This window comes from Rhinatrema bivittatum, chromosome 13, assembly GCF_901001135.1.
Source record: "Rhinatrema bivittatum chromosome 13, aRhiBiv1.1, whole genome shotgun sequence".
NCBI classification, from domain to species: Eukaryota; Metazoa; Chordata; class Amphibia; order Gymnophiona; family Rhinatrematidae; genus Rhinatrema; species Rhinatrema bivittatum.
The window spans coordinates 67,878,729-67,897,830 of record NC_042627.1 but is presented as its reverse complement, the minus strand read 5'-3'; the positions used below and the strand labels follow the sequence as shown (position 1 = coordinate 67,897,830).

The 19,102-nt window shown below is 44.8% G+C and overlaps 1 protein-coding gene across 3 annotated transcripts in view; it reads left to right on the top strand.

The window, feature by feature from the left end:
- The window catches only part of RHCG (Rh family C glycoprotein), a 161,263-nt gene that overhangs the window by 98,222 nt on the left and 43,939 nt on the right, over positions 1–19,102 (top strand). The window contains exon 1 of one of the 3 annotated variants that reach the window (XM_029575854.1): positions 11,295–11,660. The exons of 1 other annotated variant lie outside the window; for it this stretch is intronic. In XM_029575854.1, the coding sequence (XP_029431714.1) occupies positions 11,471–11,660 (190 nt within the window). In that variant the 5' untranslated portion in view covers positions 11,295–11,470. Of the gene's footprint in view, positions 1–11,294; positions 11,661–19,102 lie in introns of those variants that run through there. One more of the 3 variants, XM_029575853.1, reaches the window with a different exon arrangement.

The window sequence follows — 19,102 nt, the reverse complement described above, 5'->3', positions numbered from 1 at the left end:
TTGGCTCTCCTTGGGTTGAAACCATTTGGCAGGGCAGCCTGGGGCAGAAGGGAAGGGGTATAGGGAGTGGAATATTTTAAACACAAAACCAGCACACCCAGTGTTGTACATGTATTTACTTTTTGTATTTCTGTTTTAATTTTTAATTTTACATTTTAATTGGTAGGTGGAAAGCTCATTTTCCAAGGGAAGGGTGCGTTATAATAAAAAAAATAATTGGTTATACAGCTTATTCTAATGCAGTGTTTATGCCACTGGTAATGAAATGTTCTAGCTCTGGCTTGGCTTGAGGCCCTCCTGGAAAATGAACCAAGAGAAGAGCCATGAGAGAAGTTCCTCTAGCTAGGCAAGAGGTGAACGTGTTTTGATCCACTGGGGGTCACAGTTTTTGTTTTAAGAGCCAGTGACCCGGACGGGTAGAGGAAGTGTGAGCTCTTGTGGTCTGGAACAATACAGAGCAGCTAGTGGTAGAGTGGCCATTACAATCCCTGAGGATCTGAAACAGACAGTTGTCATCCCAGCCGGCCCAGCATGATCCAGATCCACAGAAAGAAGCCCTTCTCTTGCAGATGGATGAGAAGAAAGGGATGGCGTGTGAGACAGAGAATAAACTTCCAATTAGAACAGGGACAGAATGAACCCCAAGAACGGAAGGAGGGAGGAAGAGGGGAAGCGTGAGAGAAAGAGGGAAGGAAGGATTATGAAAACTGATTTGTGAATCACAAAATTTGATTTGTAAGTGACAAACTACAGTTTGTGAATCACAGGGGAGGTTCTTGCATAAGCCCATCACTAGAATGGGAGGATCACAGATTGGAGTCCACATATCCCAAAGTCCGGATCAGCCCGCTCTTAGCAAGTAAACATTCCAAAACCACATACAAGAAGGAAGGTGTGGTCGCGGGCAGGATTAAGTCTAAGCTCTTGCATTGACTTTCTGGGTAAGTCACTTTTATCTCCTTATGTTTCAGTTTATCCCGCGATAACAGGATAACAATTATATTAATCATAATTATAATAATATTCTTCCCTTCTAAGCTGTGATGCTAATTAGGAAGAATTGGCAGGCAGACCATTTACCTCACAGATAGTTACGTAAAGAGTGTATACCAAAGTATTATCTGATTATACCAGTGAAAATATTCAGACTGGCCTGAAAAAAACATATTTGGGTACTAGCAGAAGGATCCAGCATATACACACTACTGATTCCTTCCACTCCTCCCACAGACCAGTCTATAAAGGCTAACTCTCCAAAATACCTACATGCCTTTTATCCACCTCCTGGAGCTCTCAGTCCCAAATATACAATATTTACTTTTGCCTGAGGCAGGAATAACTCTCAGCTGGAGCACTGCTGCAACCATGCAATTAATACCAATGAGAAAATTAGGAAATCGTGCTCTATAAACCCTCATCTTAAACTCTAACCAGACATCTCCCTAGAAAATGTTGAATGTCCTAATGTTTTCCTTGCAAAACTGATTTTAAAGGACCAGAACTACTTGTCCTAATTAGTTTACCGATGCCTGCTTTCTAAAAAGTGCTTTTGTTTTTTCTAATGCCTACAGAATAGATCATGGTATCTCTGCTTTTGTTATCTGAGTCTCGCTTTCCTTTTATTCACAACTTTGCCCTTTTCTCTATACCATACTCATTCAATTGAATCTCACAAATTCACATTTTGTAATCTACATGTTTTCTATATGAATGAAAAACTCTTTTTACATATCTACCTTTCATCCACTCAGACAGCATAAAACCAGAGAACTATTTAGCCACAGTAATGTACATATCCTTCTATGATAACTGAACAGCTGTACTAACAATCATAGCTCATCCACACTGAATACTTAAAATTTAGATAGTGCTACCCTATATGTTCATATCTGTATCATACAAATTGTAGCACACTTATGTCCCCCTCACACCACATACACATCTGCAATTTTCAGTTTGAAAGTGCTAGTGAATTCACAGCAAAACCAGGTTAAAAACCTAATCGTATGTGGCTTTTCATATTTCTAAAAAGGTAATGTGCCAAGATGACCCCTGCTCCTCCTGGGTAGGAAAGCAAACTGAATTGGCTGCCTCGACCACCTCTAGCCCATTGTAAAGGCTTTGCTCGCTGAGGGGCATTTACCAGCCTGCCTACAGAGAACGCTTGTCAAATCGATTAAAAAAAACCCCAGCCAAGACCCGAATAACTTGACCAATTACCAGCCACTCTCATACTTACCAGTCTTGCCAAGATTATTGAAAAAGCAGTTCTAATACAGTTTGCTGACTTTCTATCAAATACAAATGGCCTTAACGCAAACTAGTCTGGTTTCAGGTCTTGCTTCAGCACCAAGACAGTACTGGCAAGCCTGGAAGATAAACTACACCTATGCATAGATTAGAGTCCGATTCCCTTCAGGTACTCCATGACCTCTCTGCAATGCTCAACACCATGGACCATGATGTTCTAATAACTCACCTGAGGGTCTAGTGTTGTCTTAGTCTAAATCCTTCCTCCAGAACCATTTTCAGACTATCATGTTAGGATCTCTATCGCTTACTTAGCCCTGTTGTCTACGTTGTACAGTGTATTCTCCGGTATGTGAATCTACTCGTATTTTGTAGCCATTCTTTGTTTATCTTTGGGTCCTTGTTTTTCACTCTGCCTTTACTATTTCTTAACAGCTGTTGTGAACCCATCCTTCCTGAGGCAGCCAAAGTGGCGAAACACAGTCCTTGTAAGGGGAACGAAAACTGCTTGATACTGAGATTGGATTGGATTTACAATAAATATGGATTTATATTAAAGATGAATTCTTACTTCTTCTTAAGCAATTGAGTTTGATCCTTTGTATGATTTAGGATCCCGACCTACACTAGCACTACACTTCTGCTTTTTGGACATTACCTCCATGTGTACCATTCCTCTTCTTCACTTTTGTGTACGCTTTAGGATCTCTATCATTACACCCCCATTCTTTTTCCCTTAGAGTACCACAGGGCACTATTTTATCACCCACATTGTTCAACATCTACCTATCTCCCCTAGACAAACTTATCAGAGATAAGGTTCTTGGTCCTCCTTAGATTACACCTAGATAGAGCAATAACAAATTTAAATGAATAGAAACATAGAAATGACGGCAGAAAAAGACCAAACGACCCATCCAGTCTTCCCAGCAAGCTTCGCACTTTTTTTTTCTCATACTTATCTGTTTCTCTTGGCTCTTAGTAACCTTTTGGTTCTATTTCCCTTCCACCCCCACCATTAATGTAGAGAGCAGTGTTGGAGCTGCATCTAAGTGAAATATCTAGCTTACAGTCTGATACAGTACAGTGCGCTCCGACGGAGCGCACTGTTAACCTGCCCTTGGACGCGCGTTTTCCCTTACCCCTTATTCAGTAAGGGGAGGGAAACGCGCGTCCAACCCGCAGCACCTAATAGCGCCCTCAACATGCAAATGCATGTTGATGGCCTTATTAGGTATGCCCGCGAGATACAGAAAGTAAAATGTGCAGCCAAGCCGCACATTTTACTTTCAGAAATTAGTGCCTACCCAAAGGTAGGCGCTAGTTTCTGCCGGCACCAGGAAAGTGCATAGAAAAGCAATAAAAACTGCTTTTCTGTGCACCCTATGACTTAATATCATGGCGATATTAAGTCGGAGGTCCCGAAGAGTAAAAAAAGTTAAAAAAAGAAAAAAAAATTTAAAATGGGCCGGCGGCTGTCGGGCTGAAAACCGGTCGCTCAATTTTGCCGGCGTCCGGTTTCCGAGCCCGTGGCTGTCAGCGGGCTCGAGAACCGACGCCATCAAAATTAAGCATCAGCTGTCAAACCCGCTGACAGCCACCGCTCCGGGTCAAAAGGAGGTGCTAGGGACGCGCTAGTGTCCCTAGCACCTCCTTTTGCCCGTTTCTACCGCACCACCTAATTTAAATACAGAATCACGCGCCAGGAGAGCGGGCGTTCATCCGCTCTCCCACGGACTTTACTGAATCGGCCCGTTAATTAGTTAGGGGTAGTAACCGCCGCAATAAGCAAGCTACACCCATGCTTATTTGTTTACCCAGACTATGTAATTCAGTCCTTGTTGGTTGTTGTCTGTATATAGATCCACTTTTCTTCATTCCCCCTGCCATTGAAGCAGAGAGTTATGCTGGATATGCATTGAATGTGAAGTATCAGACTTTCTCCCTGCCGTTGAAGCAGAGAGCTATGCTGGATATGCACGAAGTATCAGACTTTCTCCCCTGCCATTGAAGCAGAGACCTATGTTGGTTATGCATTGAAAGTGAAGTATCAGGCTTATTTGGTTTGGGGTAGTAACCGCCGTAACAAGCAAGCTAATCTCTGCTTTTTGTGAATGCAAATCCTTTTTTCCACATTTATTTATTTATTTATTTATAACTTTTATATACCGGCATTCGTAAAAAATTTACATTTCCTCTTGCTGTTGAAGCTTAGGGCAATGTTGGAGTCGCATTAACCGTGTGTATGTTTATTGAATACGGGTATTATCTCCAGGTAGTAGCCATCATTCCGCAAGCCACCCACTCTTCATTCACGTCCTCTAGACTTTATGGATCCACAGTCTTTATCCCATGCCCCTTTGAAGTCCTTCACAGTTCTGGTCTTCACCACTTCCTCCGGAAGGGCATTCCAGGCATCCACCGCCCTCTCCGTGAAGAAATACTTCCTGACATTAGTTCTGAGTCTTCCTCCCTGGAGCTTCAATTCGTGACCTCTGGTTCTGTTGATTTTTTTCCGACGGAAAAGGTTTGTCGTTGTCTTTGGATCATTAAAACCTTTCAAGTATCTGAAGGTCTGTATCATATCACCTCTGCTCCTCCTTCCCTCCAGGGTGTACATATTTAGATTCTTCAATCTCTCCTCATAAGTCATTCGATGAAGACCTTCCACCTTTTTGGTCGCCCTTCTCTGGACCGCCTCCATCTTGTTTCCGACTCTTTGGAGATACGGTCTCCAGAACTGAACACAGCCTGGCAAAGATTTCCATCTTGCTGCTCCATAATAAATTCAAGCTCAATCCACAAGAATTACTAAGAACTATACTCCCTAATGCCTCAGGTGACAGCTCTTCCCTTCAGCCATCAAGTCTATAGCCTGGGAGTCTTACTCATTTCCAAGCTCACTCTTCAGCCTCAGTCCAGGCTGTAATAAAGGCAACATTTTTCCAATTGCACCATCTCTGCACCTTCTTAGATGGCCCGGCTTTTGCCACAGCCATTCAAGCCTTCATAATCTCTTGCCTTGAATCCAGTAATTCTCTATAAATTGGATTTCCAAAAAGCTGCAACTCATACAGATCACTGCAACTCAGATGCTGCTGTACTGAACACAAAAAAGTTTGACAGGTTCACACCCATTTTAAAATCCCTATATTGGGTACAGATAGTTCCCCTTAAGAAATTTAAAATCTTAGTTCTGGCCTTTCAGCATTAAACGGATCTTGTCCACGCTGAGCCATTGTCTGAGCCCCTATGTCTGTACTCCCTGCAGTCATTTTTACAAATGTGCCTAATGATCCTGCCACTTGAGGATCAGCAGTACACTAGCACCAGAGAAAGGACTGATCCTGAGAAGCTTCTAACACTGTGGATCTCTCTTCCCTTTTACATCAGATAATAATGAACTTGCTAGTCTTCAGAAAATGTTGGATTCGTGGACACTTGGGCCGGCTAGGACAGTTGGTGGCTCACTGAGGAGGTACCCAGTGGGCGTCGAAGCCGGGAGGTGGCACAGACAGGAGACCAAGAGATCTTCACCACTGGAGACCCGAGGTCCCCCCAGGAGGAGCCCGAGAGGACCCGGGCCGCTTGGACTTACGAGTGGTCTCCTGCGAGGCGGTGTCCAGGGAATGGAGACGAAGAGCTGGAGCCAGGAGGCCCAACTGGAACTTCACCACTGGAAGCCCGCGGTCCCCCCCCCGAGAGGAGCTCGTGAGGACCCGAGCCGCTTGGACTTAGGCGAGGCCTCCTGGACGAAGCTGAAGTCGGAAGCCAAAGGACGAAGCTGGATCAGAAGTCTGTGGACGGAAGCCGGAGTCAAAAGCCAGGAGTGAGAGGCCGAAGGATCCGAAGCAGCAACTAGCAACTCTTACCAGAGTGAACCTCGTTGCAAGGCAAAGACCCAGGCCTAGCTGCAGGGTTTAAATACCCCTGCAGTATCGGACTTCAGCTGAAGGCTGTCCTGCCTGTTCCCGCGCTGGCCCCTTTAAAACTGGAGCGAGAGCGGGCTGGGCCGGCCCTGGGGTGAGTGGAGGGACCGGGCACGGCCCGGTGCCGTAACAGAAAATTACTGAAACATGGCTTTTAAAAACTGCTTTTCCAACTCAAAATGCAGCTTAAAATGTGTGACAGGTCACCAGTCTGGGCACTGCATATGGTCTTTGGAGAATTTTTGGGTGGGGGAGACCCATGGCCTCTTTTCTGGGGTTTTGCAAATGATTCATAATGTTTGTGAATGTAGATTCAGAAGATTGGCCTTAATGGAAAATACCAATGCCAACTGTTACCTTGAACTGGTACCAGATAGCAGAGTATATGAAAGAATATGATGTATATTGACTAATGGGAAGTTTATGAATGGAATTTCTACTGGTTGTTCTCTAAGGGATTTGAGGAAGAGTATACCGAGAGCCATATAATCCTGTATTCAGGGGTTTTGGTGGTCTTGGAGACTGAAAGGATCCACCAGAAGGTTGAAGTGCCTCTCCTGAAAGAGAGAGCCCTGCAGGGGCTTTCCCCCCTCAACGGGAAAGACCGGATGCTGGAGTAGTGTTTCTCCTCAAGGGATCAGACCTTGGTCCTGAAAATGGTTCAGAGAGGTGCAAGCTTAGCAAGTCAGGGAATCCCTTGCAAATGCTTTAAAGAGAATTCTGGAGTCTCTTTAAAGCTACCGAATGCCCTTGTGTGGTCAGAAAAGACAGAGAGGTCCATATTCAAAAGCATGTAGCCAGCTACCTCAGAAATTAGCTGGCTAAATAAATATTTGGGAACTTATCTGGCTAATTTGTAGCTGTCTAAGTTAGGGGTGTTCTGGGGGTGTAACTAGGAGGAGTTGAGTAAACTGACTAAGTTAACTAGCTAACTCCGATATTTAGAGCTAGCCAGATGAGTCAGCTGGCTAAATCTGTTCGGGCTGTACAGCTGTCTTAAAGTTAGCTGTCAATAGTGCAGCTGCGCTATTGACTGTACCTCCAAAGCCAGCCAGACAAGTTTATCCAGCTAACTGTTCCATCCAGACTATGTCTTAATATGGACCTCACACTGTTTCAAATGAGCGATGTAACTGACGTAACTGATGATGTAAAGTCTGAGAGTCCACTGAAGTGGAGAGTTGAGGAGCACTCTTGGTATTTCTCTATAAAAGGATAAGATGTACGTAGTTGAAAGGAAAACATTTGGTTAGTGTTTTATGTGTTGTTGCTAAGGCTGCAGCCTTGCTGTGGAAGCCTGTGTGCTACGATCAAATCCGTCTCTTCTAATATCCCCCTGATATTTTGGGAAACCCCAGAAATAAAAGTTTGGTTGGGCGTGAGAGCCTCCTTTTCCCAAGGTGTGGGTGGAACAGCGGCCGGTATCAACGTTGAAGGAAGGTGGGGAGCAGTCAGGTGTGGTTGGGTTTCCCTTTCTAGCTTGGTGAATATTGCCCTTGCCTCTGTGCCTGGTCTGCTACACCTTCCGTTTGACCAGCGTTTCAGTGAAACCCACAGAGACTGGTGCGCAGCTCCACAACAGGTAACAGATACCGCTCACATTTTATGTGCTCGTTTGGTGGTTACATGTGTGTCTCTGACAGCTCTACTTTCTGAACCTTAAATATTTTTATAATGAGGGTCATGCAGAACCTTATTAAATGTATACCACCAATCTTTCAGAAATCCGCATTAACTACATTAAAACTGAAACTATGGGTCTATGATAGGCGAGACACAACTTGTTTAAATAAATTAATAGCATTAAGTATGCTAATGTTAGAGCTTCGGGGGTTAGGGGACCCCCACCTGGTGAGCTGCACAGGACCGCAAGGCAGGTTTCAAGATGGAACACAGGCCGGTTGTCTGCCTAGCCAGCCCCCTTCCCTGCAGGTTGGGCCCATTTCCAACTGATAGGGGAAGGGGCTGGGATGGGATGGGAGCTCCCTGGGGCACAGGAGTGCTCTGGCACCAAGCCCGTACCTAACTATGGCCTTGGTGCTGGGCTAGGGCAGAGTTTTGGCCCAGGAAGGCCCAGCCATGTCTGCTGGAGGCCTGTTTTGTTTTTTGTTTTTTGTCTAAATTGATTTGGTTGTTTATTTTGTTTAATGTTTGTTTGTTTTTCAGCTTGGCAAACGAACTGAACCGAAAAAAAACATTAAAGTAACTGAATTAAAAGAAACCACTCTCCCCTTCCCCTTTTCAAAACGAAAAAATGAACCAAACCAAAAGTTTTGGGTCTGTATTTTTCACTGGGAGCCTTCTGGAAGTGCTCCTCATTCCTCTTTATCCTAAAGGCAAACTCTCCTTCCTTCTAGTGCAGGGTCTTCAACTTGAGCTCTCAGAAGGGTTCCGTGTTACTGGTCCTGCTCCCAAAACATCTCTTCTTTTCAGCATCATGAGGCTTTCAGTGAGTTTGAGTTGTGCAGCTCCCAAATTTCCTAAGTTGAGATCTGGCACCAGGAGCCTTCATTCACAACTCCCCAGGTGCCTTACCCCTATTTTGTATCCTCCCCTCCAACATACCCAGGCTGCTCATTGCAGTGATGATATGCAAACAAGGGTCCTAAATCTGGCCACTGGGTGTCACCCTCGAGGCTGCAGAAAAAGAAGAAAGGTCTGGAGAGGCCGTGAGCGGAGCCCATCTCGCTCACAGCCAAAGAAGAAAAAAAAGGCCCAGTAGCCCAATGAGCAGAGCCCACCTGCACATAGCCAAATAAGAAAGAGGCCTAGTGGGAACCATGAGTGGAGTTCATCCTGCTTGCTGCCAAAGAAGAAAAACAAGGCCCGGAGAGGCCTTGTGCAGAACCCATCCCACTCATGGCCAAAGAAGAAATAAAATGACCAGAGAGGCCTTGAGCAGAGCACTCCTGCTTGCGGCTGAAAAGAAAGAAAAAGGCTCGGAGAGGCCGTGAGCGGATCCCATCCCTCTCGTGGCCAACGAAGAAATAAAAGAACCAGAGAGGCTGCGAGCAGAGCCCACCTACTTGCAGCCGAAAAGGCTTGGTGAGGCCACGAGTGGAACCCATCCCGCTTGTGCCAAAGAAGAGAGGCCTGGCGGAGCCGTGAGCAGAGCCCATCTCACTCGCGGCCAAAGGAAAAACAGGCCTGGTGGGGCCGGGAGAGCCGCTTGTGTGTCTGTCTGTGAGAGAGAGAGAGAGATTGGGAGCCTGCTTGTGTGTGTGCCTGTGAGAGAGAAATTGGGAGCCTGCTTATGTGAGTGCCTGTGTAAGTGTGCATGCTTGTGAAAGCAATGTGTCATATACAGGCTTTCACAGGCATCCACACACATAATGTGTCTGTGAGGGAGAGAGAGCCTGTGTATGTGAGAGAGGGAATGTGTGTGAGAGCACAGGCATGTATAAGAAAGACAGCGTGTGAGAGAATGAATGTGTTATTATGTGTGTATATGACAGAGAAGATAAAGTTTGTGCGGCCCTCCCTTCCCCAAACCAAGACAATCTCAGGGTGACTGGAAATCAAAAGATCCCAGGTTTGGAGAGCAGAAGTTTTTAAAATTCTTTTTATTTTAATTGTTGGGTGGTGTTTGATGTTTCTGCTGTTTTGAAATATTTTATTGGCGTTTTGGGAAATGTATAGCAATATTTTGTTAATTATCGGATGTTTGTTGGCTGTTTTAACATTTATTCTTTTTATTAGTATGATTTAATATTATGAATGTTTTTGCCTTGATTTTATTGCCTGATGTTTTGTGAGGAGTGATGTTTCTGCTTTTCCATTGTTGACACTGCATAACACAGTCAGGCTTGTGGTTTCCAGTTCAGTTTTTGTTGGCACGTTTCTATTTATACTTTATGACCTTTCTGTTTTGTTTTGGTGAGGGTCTGTCTTGTGTAACTTTAAAATCTTGTTGGGATAATGATGGTACTTCTCATCACTGACTTTTGTGGCATTATGGTCATCCCTTCTTCATTTCAATTTTAAAAAGAGTTTGCTCTTTATTACTTTCACCTGCATGAAGAAAGCTGCTTTGAATGTTATTCTGAAAATATTTTTCAGACACATTTTATTTTCAATGCTGTTAGTAGACATTAGGGGATTATTTTAAGCAAGGGATGGACTTAGCCAATGTTCCCTTTAAGGATTGGGTTGCTGTGAGCATAAAATTGATTGTCTTTTTGCATCAAAGAAAGTACATAAGAACATAAGAAATTGCCATGCTGGGTCAGACCAAGGGTCCATCAAGCCCAGCATCCTGTTTCCAACAGAGGCCAAACCAGGCTACAAGAACTTGGCAATTACCCAAATACTAAGAAGATCCCATGCTACTGTTGCAATTAATAGTGGCTAAAAGTACATTTTCTGGCATTGCCATAGTCACCTGACCAGCGGGTATGAATATATGTGACCCTGTAAAATTTGGCTCCGTGAACTACGAGGACCAAGCAAACTTGATCGTGTGCCCCCCTCCCCCCGGATATAAAAAAAGGTTGAGCAGCTCGGCTCTGGGAGAGGGGGTTTGAGGGGGTGAGATTGCTGTAGACTGGGGTGGGAGGGAGGGTGGGAACAGAGGCCAGCAGGGGTGGGATGGGGGAGTGAGACTGAACCCCCCTGCTATAAATGTCATCAGCAGCCACAGATTTTACATAAATAAATGTTACTGCAGATTAAAATGTTGCACTGCTGAGACCACACAGTGACTGCCTTTCCCCAATAAAAACCCTGACAAAGCTAACATTCTTTGAAGTGCAATTTAAACTGAGACCTGTATAACCTTCATATAAAGAATTCACCAAGTATCTATCCCTCCTAAAAAAAAAACAAAACCCCAACTTTGCCAGAGTACACAAGTGGAGGGGGGAGTCAGCCCAGCCTTTGCTCATACAACGCTCTGCTGTCCTGGGCTTTCTGCTGCTCCAGGTGAGCCAACCTGAAATGAAACTTCTCCGTCATCAGCCCGAGCTGTGACGCAACTCTTTCTGCCGGAGCTCGAAAGGCAACGTCAGTGCGAAAAGCAATTGTCGAATAAGCCGGCCCGGGAGGTGTCGTCTTTCTTGCCAATCTCCTCCCCTGCGATGCACCTCCTCACCTCTCGGCTATAACAGAGTGAGGGGGACCTTGCTAACTGCAAGGAGCCTGGCTGGGAGCACTAGATTGCACTGCTTCTTCAGAACCGAGGCATGCAATCAAAGCACTTGCTCCTGTCCTAAGCCCCTACAAGACATTTCAGCTTTAGTCGACATATTTAATTATTTATAAGAATAGTGACCAAAAAAAAAAAAATACATTTAATGATGATCAAAAATACGAACATGCGCTGGAGGCTGCCACTGATCTGCTTTGTCTGGGAGATTGCCATGATCGTCCTGTTTGGAGTCTTCGTACGATACAACGATGAGGCTGACCCCCACTGGCCAGAGTACATGAAGAAAAACAATCTCACCCTTGATATTGAAAATGATTTTTACTTCAGGTATCCAAGTAAGTACAAACTTACTCATCAGAATGTTTGCTCTCCTCGATCTTGCTCTATAGGGTGGGTTTTTTGGGGTAAAAATGGTGTTTTTCATCCTGAAGGAAGAGCAAGATCCAGCGCAGGCAGGTGCTCTACAATCTTCTCTCTCTCACGCCGCTCTTGTCAGCGAAGCTCAGTCCTGCTCTGCCGCATTTCCACCTTCCCCACAAGGCTGGGATGTCAGGTTTGTGCTGAGTGCGCTCCTCACTGAGCTGGGACAGCTGTCTTACCCCCTCCGGGGCTCTGCTCGGACGACAGGGAGGTGGGGCAGCAGCTGGACAGGGACTGAGAACGGCTAATCAGGGCGATGTTGGCCTCTCCCACTTCTTTTTTTCTTTTTGGTAACTTTAAGCAGGAGATGTGAAAGGAATGTGAAAGGGTAACACCTTGCTTTTTGCGAAACTTTTTTACTGTAATATTCTCTCAGTTCATGGGGTGTGAGCCCTGGCAGGTGGACGGGGAGAAAAAGGCAAACTGTCATATGATCAGTTCTCGAAGTCAACGCGGAGCCCTGCATATTAAACATTTTTCCTTTGGACACAAAGTGGGTAATATTCTAACAATCCTCGCCAAAACGCATCCGTGATCTGCCAGTTTTCAATGCGAACTTCTGTGCATTAGGTCGCTTTGAAAATTATTCAAAACTCGCACAGACGCTGTCGCATAAAATTGCACCTGCTCTTTCCGTGGGTTCATTTCCTTTTAAAATCTAAAAACTGCTGGTAAATCCCTCTGCCACCCCTGCGCCTATTGCCCTAGAATGCACATAGAAGTGAGCGTGAAATCAGGTTACAAACCTCGGGAAATTGTATAAGGCTCCATTTCCGTGCATAAACCCGTGTTTTATGGGCATAGATAGCTTTGAACTTTGCCCCCCAGAACATCTGGCCCCCAGTGTTCCCTCGAATTGTTTTCTGAGCCGGTGCAGGTCTGCACCGCTGTTGGCTGCTGAATTTCAGATGTGAGCAGCCGGGGTGGGAGGAGGGAAAGCTCCTCCCATTGCACTCTTCCCCCCTATCACCTCGTATTTTTTACAGGGGCAGGCGAGGGGTATTGCACCCATATGCACGGGGGGGGGGGGGGGGGGGGGGAAGGAAAGGTCCCCTATTATGTGCCGCTTCAACTCATCCCCACTCCCCTCCACCCTGGTGTGACCTTTCATGCGGGACCCGAGCTCTGTCTTTCTCTATCTTTCTGCCTCCATCGCTCCCTCTTGCACTTCTCAGCTTACAACTTTTCTCATTAACATAAGAACATAAGAAAATGCCATACTGGGTCAGACCAAGGGTCCATCAAGCCCAGCATCCTGTTTCCAACAGTGGCCAATCCAGGCCACAAGAACCTGACAATTACCCAAAAACTAAGTCTATTCCATGTTACCGTTGCTAATGGCAGTGGCTATTCTCTAAGTGAACTTAATAGCAGGTAATGGACTTCTCCTCCAAGAACTTATCCAATCCTTTTTTAAACACAGCTATACTAACTGCACTAACCACATTCTCTGGCAACAAATTCCAGAGTTTAATTGTGCGTTGAGTAAAAAAGAACTTTCTCTGATTAGTTTTAAATGTGCCCCATGCTAACTTCATGGAGTGCCCCCTAGTCTTTCTACTATCCGAAAGAGTAAATAACCGATTCACATCTACCCGTTCTAGACCTCTCATGATTTTAAACACCTCTATCATATCCCCCCTCAGTCGTCTCTTCTCCAAGCTGAAAAGTCCTAACCTCTTTAGTCTTTCCTCATAGGGGAGCTGTTCCATTCCCCTTATCATTTTGGTAGCCCTTCTCTGTACCTTCTCCATCGCAATTATATCTTTTTTGAGATGCGGCGACCAGAATTGTACACAGTATTCAAGGTGTGGTCTCACCATGGAGCGATACAGAGGCATTATGACATTTTCCGTTTTATTCACCATTCCCTTTCTAATAATTCCCAACATTCTGTTTGCTTTTTTGACTGCCGCAGCACACTGCACCGACGATTTCAATGTGTTATCCACTATGACACCTAGATCTCTTTCTTGGGTTGTAGCACCTAATATGGAACCCAACATTGTGTAATTATAGCATGAGTTATTTTTCCCTATATGCATCACCTTGCACTTATCCACATTAAATTTCATCTGCCATTTGGATGCCCAATTTTCCAGTCTCACAAGGTCTTCCTGCAATTTGTCACAATCTGCTTGTGATTTAACTACTCTGAACAATTTTGTGTCATCTGCAAATTTGATTATCTCACTCGTTGTATTTCTTTCCAGATCATTTATAAATATATTGAACAGTAAGGGTCCCAATACAGATCCCTGAGGCACTCCACTGCCCACTCCCTTCCACTGAGAAAATTGTCCATTTAATCCTACTCTCTGTTTCCTGTCTTTTAGCCAGTTTGCAATCCACGAAAGGACATCGCCACCTATCCCATGACTTTTTACTTTTCCTAGAAGCCTCTCTTGAGGAACTTTGTCAAATGCTTCAGAAAATCCAAATATACTACATCTACTGGTTCACCTTTATCCACATGTTTATTAACCCCTTCAAAAAAGTGAAGCAGATTTGTGAGGCAAGACTTGCCCTGGGTAAAGCCATGCTGACTTTGTTCCATTAAACCATGTCTTTCTATATGTTCTGTGATTTTGATGTTTAGAACACTTTCCACTATTTTTCCTGGCACTGAAGTCATTCCCATCTCTTCTCTTGTCACTCCTCCTCCCAAGTTTCAGCTCCCTCACCTACCCTTCCATTTTCCTTTCTCCATCCCTTCCACCTCCTTCTCCTATTCCTCCACCTCGTCTGTCATCCCTATAGTTTCTCTTTTCCGACTCTTTTTTTTACCAACCCTCCATGTCTCTTCTTATCTTCCCTATCTGCCCCTTGCTTCTTTCTGCTCCTTTCCCCAGCATCCCCCTGCTTTTCCCCATTCCTCAGCATCTGTTCCTCCTGCCTCTCCACCTCCTTCCCCAGCATCCTCCCCCCCCCCACCTCTCATCAGGCCACAGTTAGAGACACTGACATGCAGTCTGCTCCTCACCTGTACCCCCTGCGGCAAGTAACAGGAGCGAGGACTCAGCAAGGAAGGAAGAGCAAGTTCTCCTCTTTTGTCCCCCTATTCCCAGCAGGGTTGCAGGAGTTGGGTCAGAGGACTCACTCAGCCTTCACACTATCATCGGGATGCACTTTGATTTACTTGTATTTTCTGGCTATGCCATCTTTTGCTCATTCGGTTTGGGGCCCGAGGAAGGGTGTGTCAGCTTCCGAAAGCGAGTCAAAAAAATGTGTTGTTAATCCAATGAAAAGATATCTCCTTTTTTTTTTTCTTTGTTAGCCTTTTATTTCTATAGGACTGCTAATAAAAGTAAAACTCAGATCTTCGGGGATCATTTAAATGAGTCATCCGGTATTTTAATTGTTGTCCTGGTCGTTCGAAAATTTGCGGTTCATAGGACTCAAAGAAAATCAGAGACGCAAGTCTCTGTGTGCCAGAATACGTGTAAAAGCACCAGAACAGTCTCAGCCTGCCCTCAATGACCTGAAGCAAACTGGCAACCCTTCGGTTTCAGAAGCACAAACAGGTTTGCTTTGTATGACAAATAAAATCTGGTAAAACTTATTTATATATTTTTAAATCAGAAAACATTAAGAATTACAGCTGAGCTGAGACAGGTGAAAGCAATGTTTGTAGTTTCTGTTAGGCCTAATGAATGCAATTTTCAAAGATGGGAAAGGCTGTAGGTACTTTTGACCCACAGACGTTTCACAAATTTTCAAAGGGAATGTAGGTGCATAATTTTGCTTTGAAAATTCTCAGTACGCATATGCACAAAGTTGCACCTGCTCCAGGCATGGCATGGTTTGCGTATGTGCATTGGAAGTCATTTTAAAAGGAGTTACACCTGTAAATGTAACATAGTATTGTAGCAATTTTCAAAAGCCCCCCCTACACATGTAAATCCCAATTTTAAGTTTGTAAATGCTTTTTACAATTGGGCCCATACTTTTTAAAATCCAAAGCGTGTGCATAAATCCAAACTCTGCCCAAACACCACCCCCTGGAACGTTTTTGCATGCACAAAATTACACACAAACTGACGTTACCTGCAAACGTTTTTGAATGCAAAGATCGGCAAATTTTCTGTTGATTCATTTTTGCACACAAGTGGATTTGAGAATTAAAACTCTCATTATATCATAGGAAGCCTTTGGAGCTCATTTATTGTAGTTTGGAGCCAGGTAGACACTGGGGATTGTCACCTTTTACTTCTGAGAGGGAGTGACAGGAAATTGATCTCTCCATTGGCCTGTATCGGAAATAGGATGCTGGGCTCGATAGACCATTGATCTGACCTACCATGGCACTTCTTATGCTCGTATGAGCTAGTTTTTTCTCTTTGAAAATGGCATATTTTTGTCCATAAATTGGGGCAATTTTTGCACTGGAGCATAAAGACAGCAACCTTTCACTCATTGCATGAGCTCTGTGTTGGGGGAAAGCATTGTGATTTCATTGGGATGCAAGGTCCAGTCCTTTGTATTTAAATGGCTTTATATCTGTCTTCATAAATTAGTTTCAGCCTAGTTTCCTATAGGGAAATCAACCTTATAGGATCATTATGTGTGTCTCTCTGACCTTCCTTTATTAACGTTTGAACCACACTTTGGCCTGGATTCATCATTCCTCGCAGAATGATGAATCCTGTGAAAATGGGGGGAAGGGGGGTGGGCCTGTGAAAGACTGCAGCCTTCACACCACGGCAGTGCGCCAGCTGCCGGCTTTCGCACCAAATAGCTCCACGGTGAAAGGTGGTGCTATTCAGCATGCTTCTGCCAACGATAATGTTAGTAACATTATCACCGGCAGCGAAGACACCTCCGACTCCGCCCCTCCCTGCCCCAACTCCTCCCCTCCCCCTAATTAGCATTCTATTGCATGTGAAAATGGCCTTTTCGCATACGATAGAGGCTTATCGCACGTGATATGGCCATATTGCGTGAGATAAGTCTTTAGAAAATAACCCCGTTTGTTAGTTGGGAACCACTTTGGCTTTTTAAAAAATCCCTAATTGAATAGCTGCGGGCCTTGGCTCTCCAACCAGAGGTACAGGAATGACTCGCTGACATCCCGTGTACTGGGGGAGAATCTCTTCAGAGATAAGGTGAGGGACGCCATGGCCCAACTTTGAGACCACCATGATAGCCTCCAACAAATCTCTGCCAGCACTCCAGACCTGTCCTCTTCTTCTAGGAGGCCGGCAAGACAGGGACCAAGGAAGTCTTTCTTTCACCAGAGGAAGTACTATCCTCTGCCCCTTCACTCCTGTCAACACCATCAGGGCTCCCACAGCTGTCACAGGCAGCAGAGAGCCCCCAAGCCCCAGCCAACATGTCAGTCAACTCCAGGGACGAGATTTTGACTGGGTCATAGGGAGCATAGGCCAGTCGCCAGTAACCGGGACATTGGACCATCCAGTCGTAGGCAGGCTGAAGTTCTTTGCAAACCAGTTGCCCATTATAACCAGTGGATTCTTTCCATCGTCCGTCAAGGGTATCAAGTGAACCTATTGGGTGTCCCGCTAAATTGTCCTCCGTGCCTGTCCTATCCTAGACCTAAGGGCCTTGAACAAGTTTCTGAAAAAAGAAAATTTAAAGATGATTTCCCTGGGCACCTTGATCCCCCTTTTGTAAAAAAGGGATTGGCTTTGCTTCCTCAATCTAAAGGACGCGTACACTCACATCGAGATCTTCCCCAGTCACAGGAATTATCTCCAGTTTGTAGTGGGAAAACAGCACTTCCAGTATCAGGTGTTGCTTCAGCCCCACAAGTCTTCACAAAATGCCTAGCTGTGGCGGCGGCACACCTCTGCAGGCTGGGAGTACGTGTTTTCCCTCATCTGGACAATTGGCTCGTAAAGAGCACATCTCACACAGGGGCAGTCAGGGTGTGGGAGTCACTAGGGTTCCCCCCCCCCCCCCCCCATGCAATATTTTGATAAATCTAGCCCAAAGTTTGATATTGTCCCCCTGCCATTATTGTAACATTTAGAAAATTCTGTTGAATCTGAGTCTCTTTAAATTGTTTGCAGCTCACAACTTACTCATTTGGTCACACATCATTAACTGCGGGCGTGTCCCTAAATCTTTTTTTTTTTTATCAAATTGCTTAATTACCTGTGTTTGAACCATTCTCCCTCTTATACAGAAACATTTATTGGTTGGTCAATCGCAGTTCTTAATCTTTTTCTGGAAGTTCACACCTGATGGATCAGGTTTTCAGGATATCCATAATGAATATGCATGAGATAGAGCTGCCTGCAATGGAGTTGCTGTTCCCTGCATATTCATTATGGATGTCCTGAAAACCAGAGCAATTCATGCTGCTTCCAGGAAAGGACTGAGGACCACTGGGCTTTGGAACTGTCATTTGCATTCTTTTCAAAAGGGCAAAAAGGCGAGCAAAGCGCAGAGTTGCTCAATTCTTTGCCCAAGGCTTAAATCTCATTTAAATGTTTGTTCCCTTCGAGTATTGACAGAAGAAGCACACCCCTTTGATCCTCCTTAATATCATCATGCATTAGGAAACAGTGTAAAAATAACTATGTAAAAACAACTCATGCTATTTAATGCTGAAAAAGTGCAAGCTTTGCCTAAACTGTAAATTTGTGACTAGGAAAAATCTTGTGCACAATAAAATATAAACAATATGAAAGTGTAAAAGACGTCTAGCACTTTGCTGCGGCCTTTAATTTGGCTCTGGGGGACTTGAAAGTATTTGCAGAATTTAACTGAGTGGTGACGAGCTACAGTATGTACAACCATCAGCCTTAGTCCAATTGGCCCTCCCTTCAACTTCTAATCCCTTCCCTGTCTACCACCCAAAAATTACTTTGAGTCACAATAATGAAGAAAGGGCCATGGCTTTATTATATTGCATTTTAAAAAATGCCAATTGCTTTGTAATAAAACAGTTTGAGGGAGACCAAGCTAGCCGCTGAGTGACGCAAAGCGCTCTCTTTCCTTTAGCGTTCTTACATTGCTGTGTAATTTTTTTCTGCAATGCCTCACACTAAGCGGAAATTTAAGCTTAGGGAGAATATCATATGTCTCCCTCGTCTGATTTAACTCAACTGAAGATCGGGGGGTTTTTTTTTCCCTCAATGCCTACATCCATTCCGGGAGCGCAGGCCGTTGCGGGGTCTGACGTAGAGCGGATGCCGGCCCTGCTAGCCGTGGAAATCTCTTTGAGCCCCGGAGTGCCAACACTGTCCTCTCCCTTTAGCACGATTCCTGTTTTCATGGAATCAGCAGCAGCAGCAGCCTCCAAGATTGGTCGGGGGACACCGGCGCTGGAAGAAGTTATGGAGGCAACCGTGAAGCCATCTCTGGCCTCTGCAACTGTGAGTTTATTTCC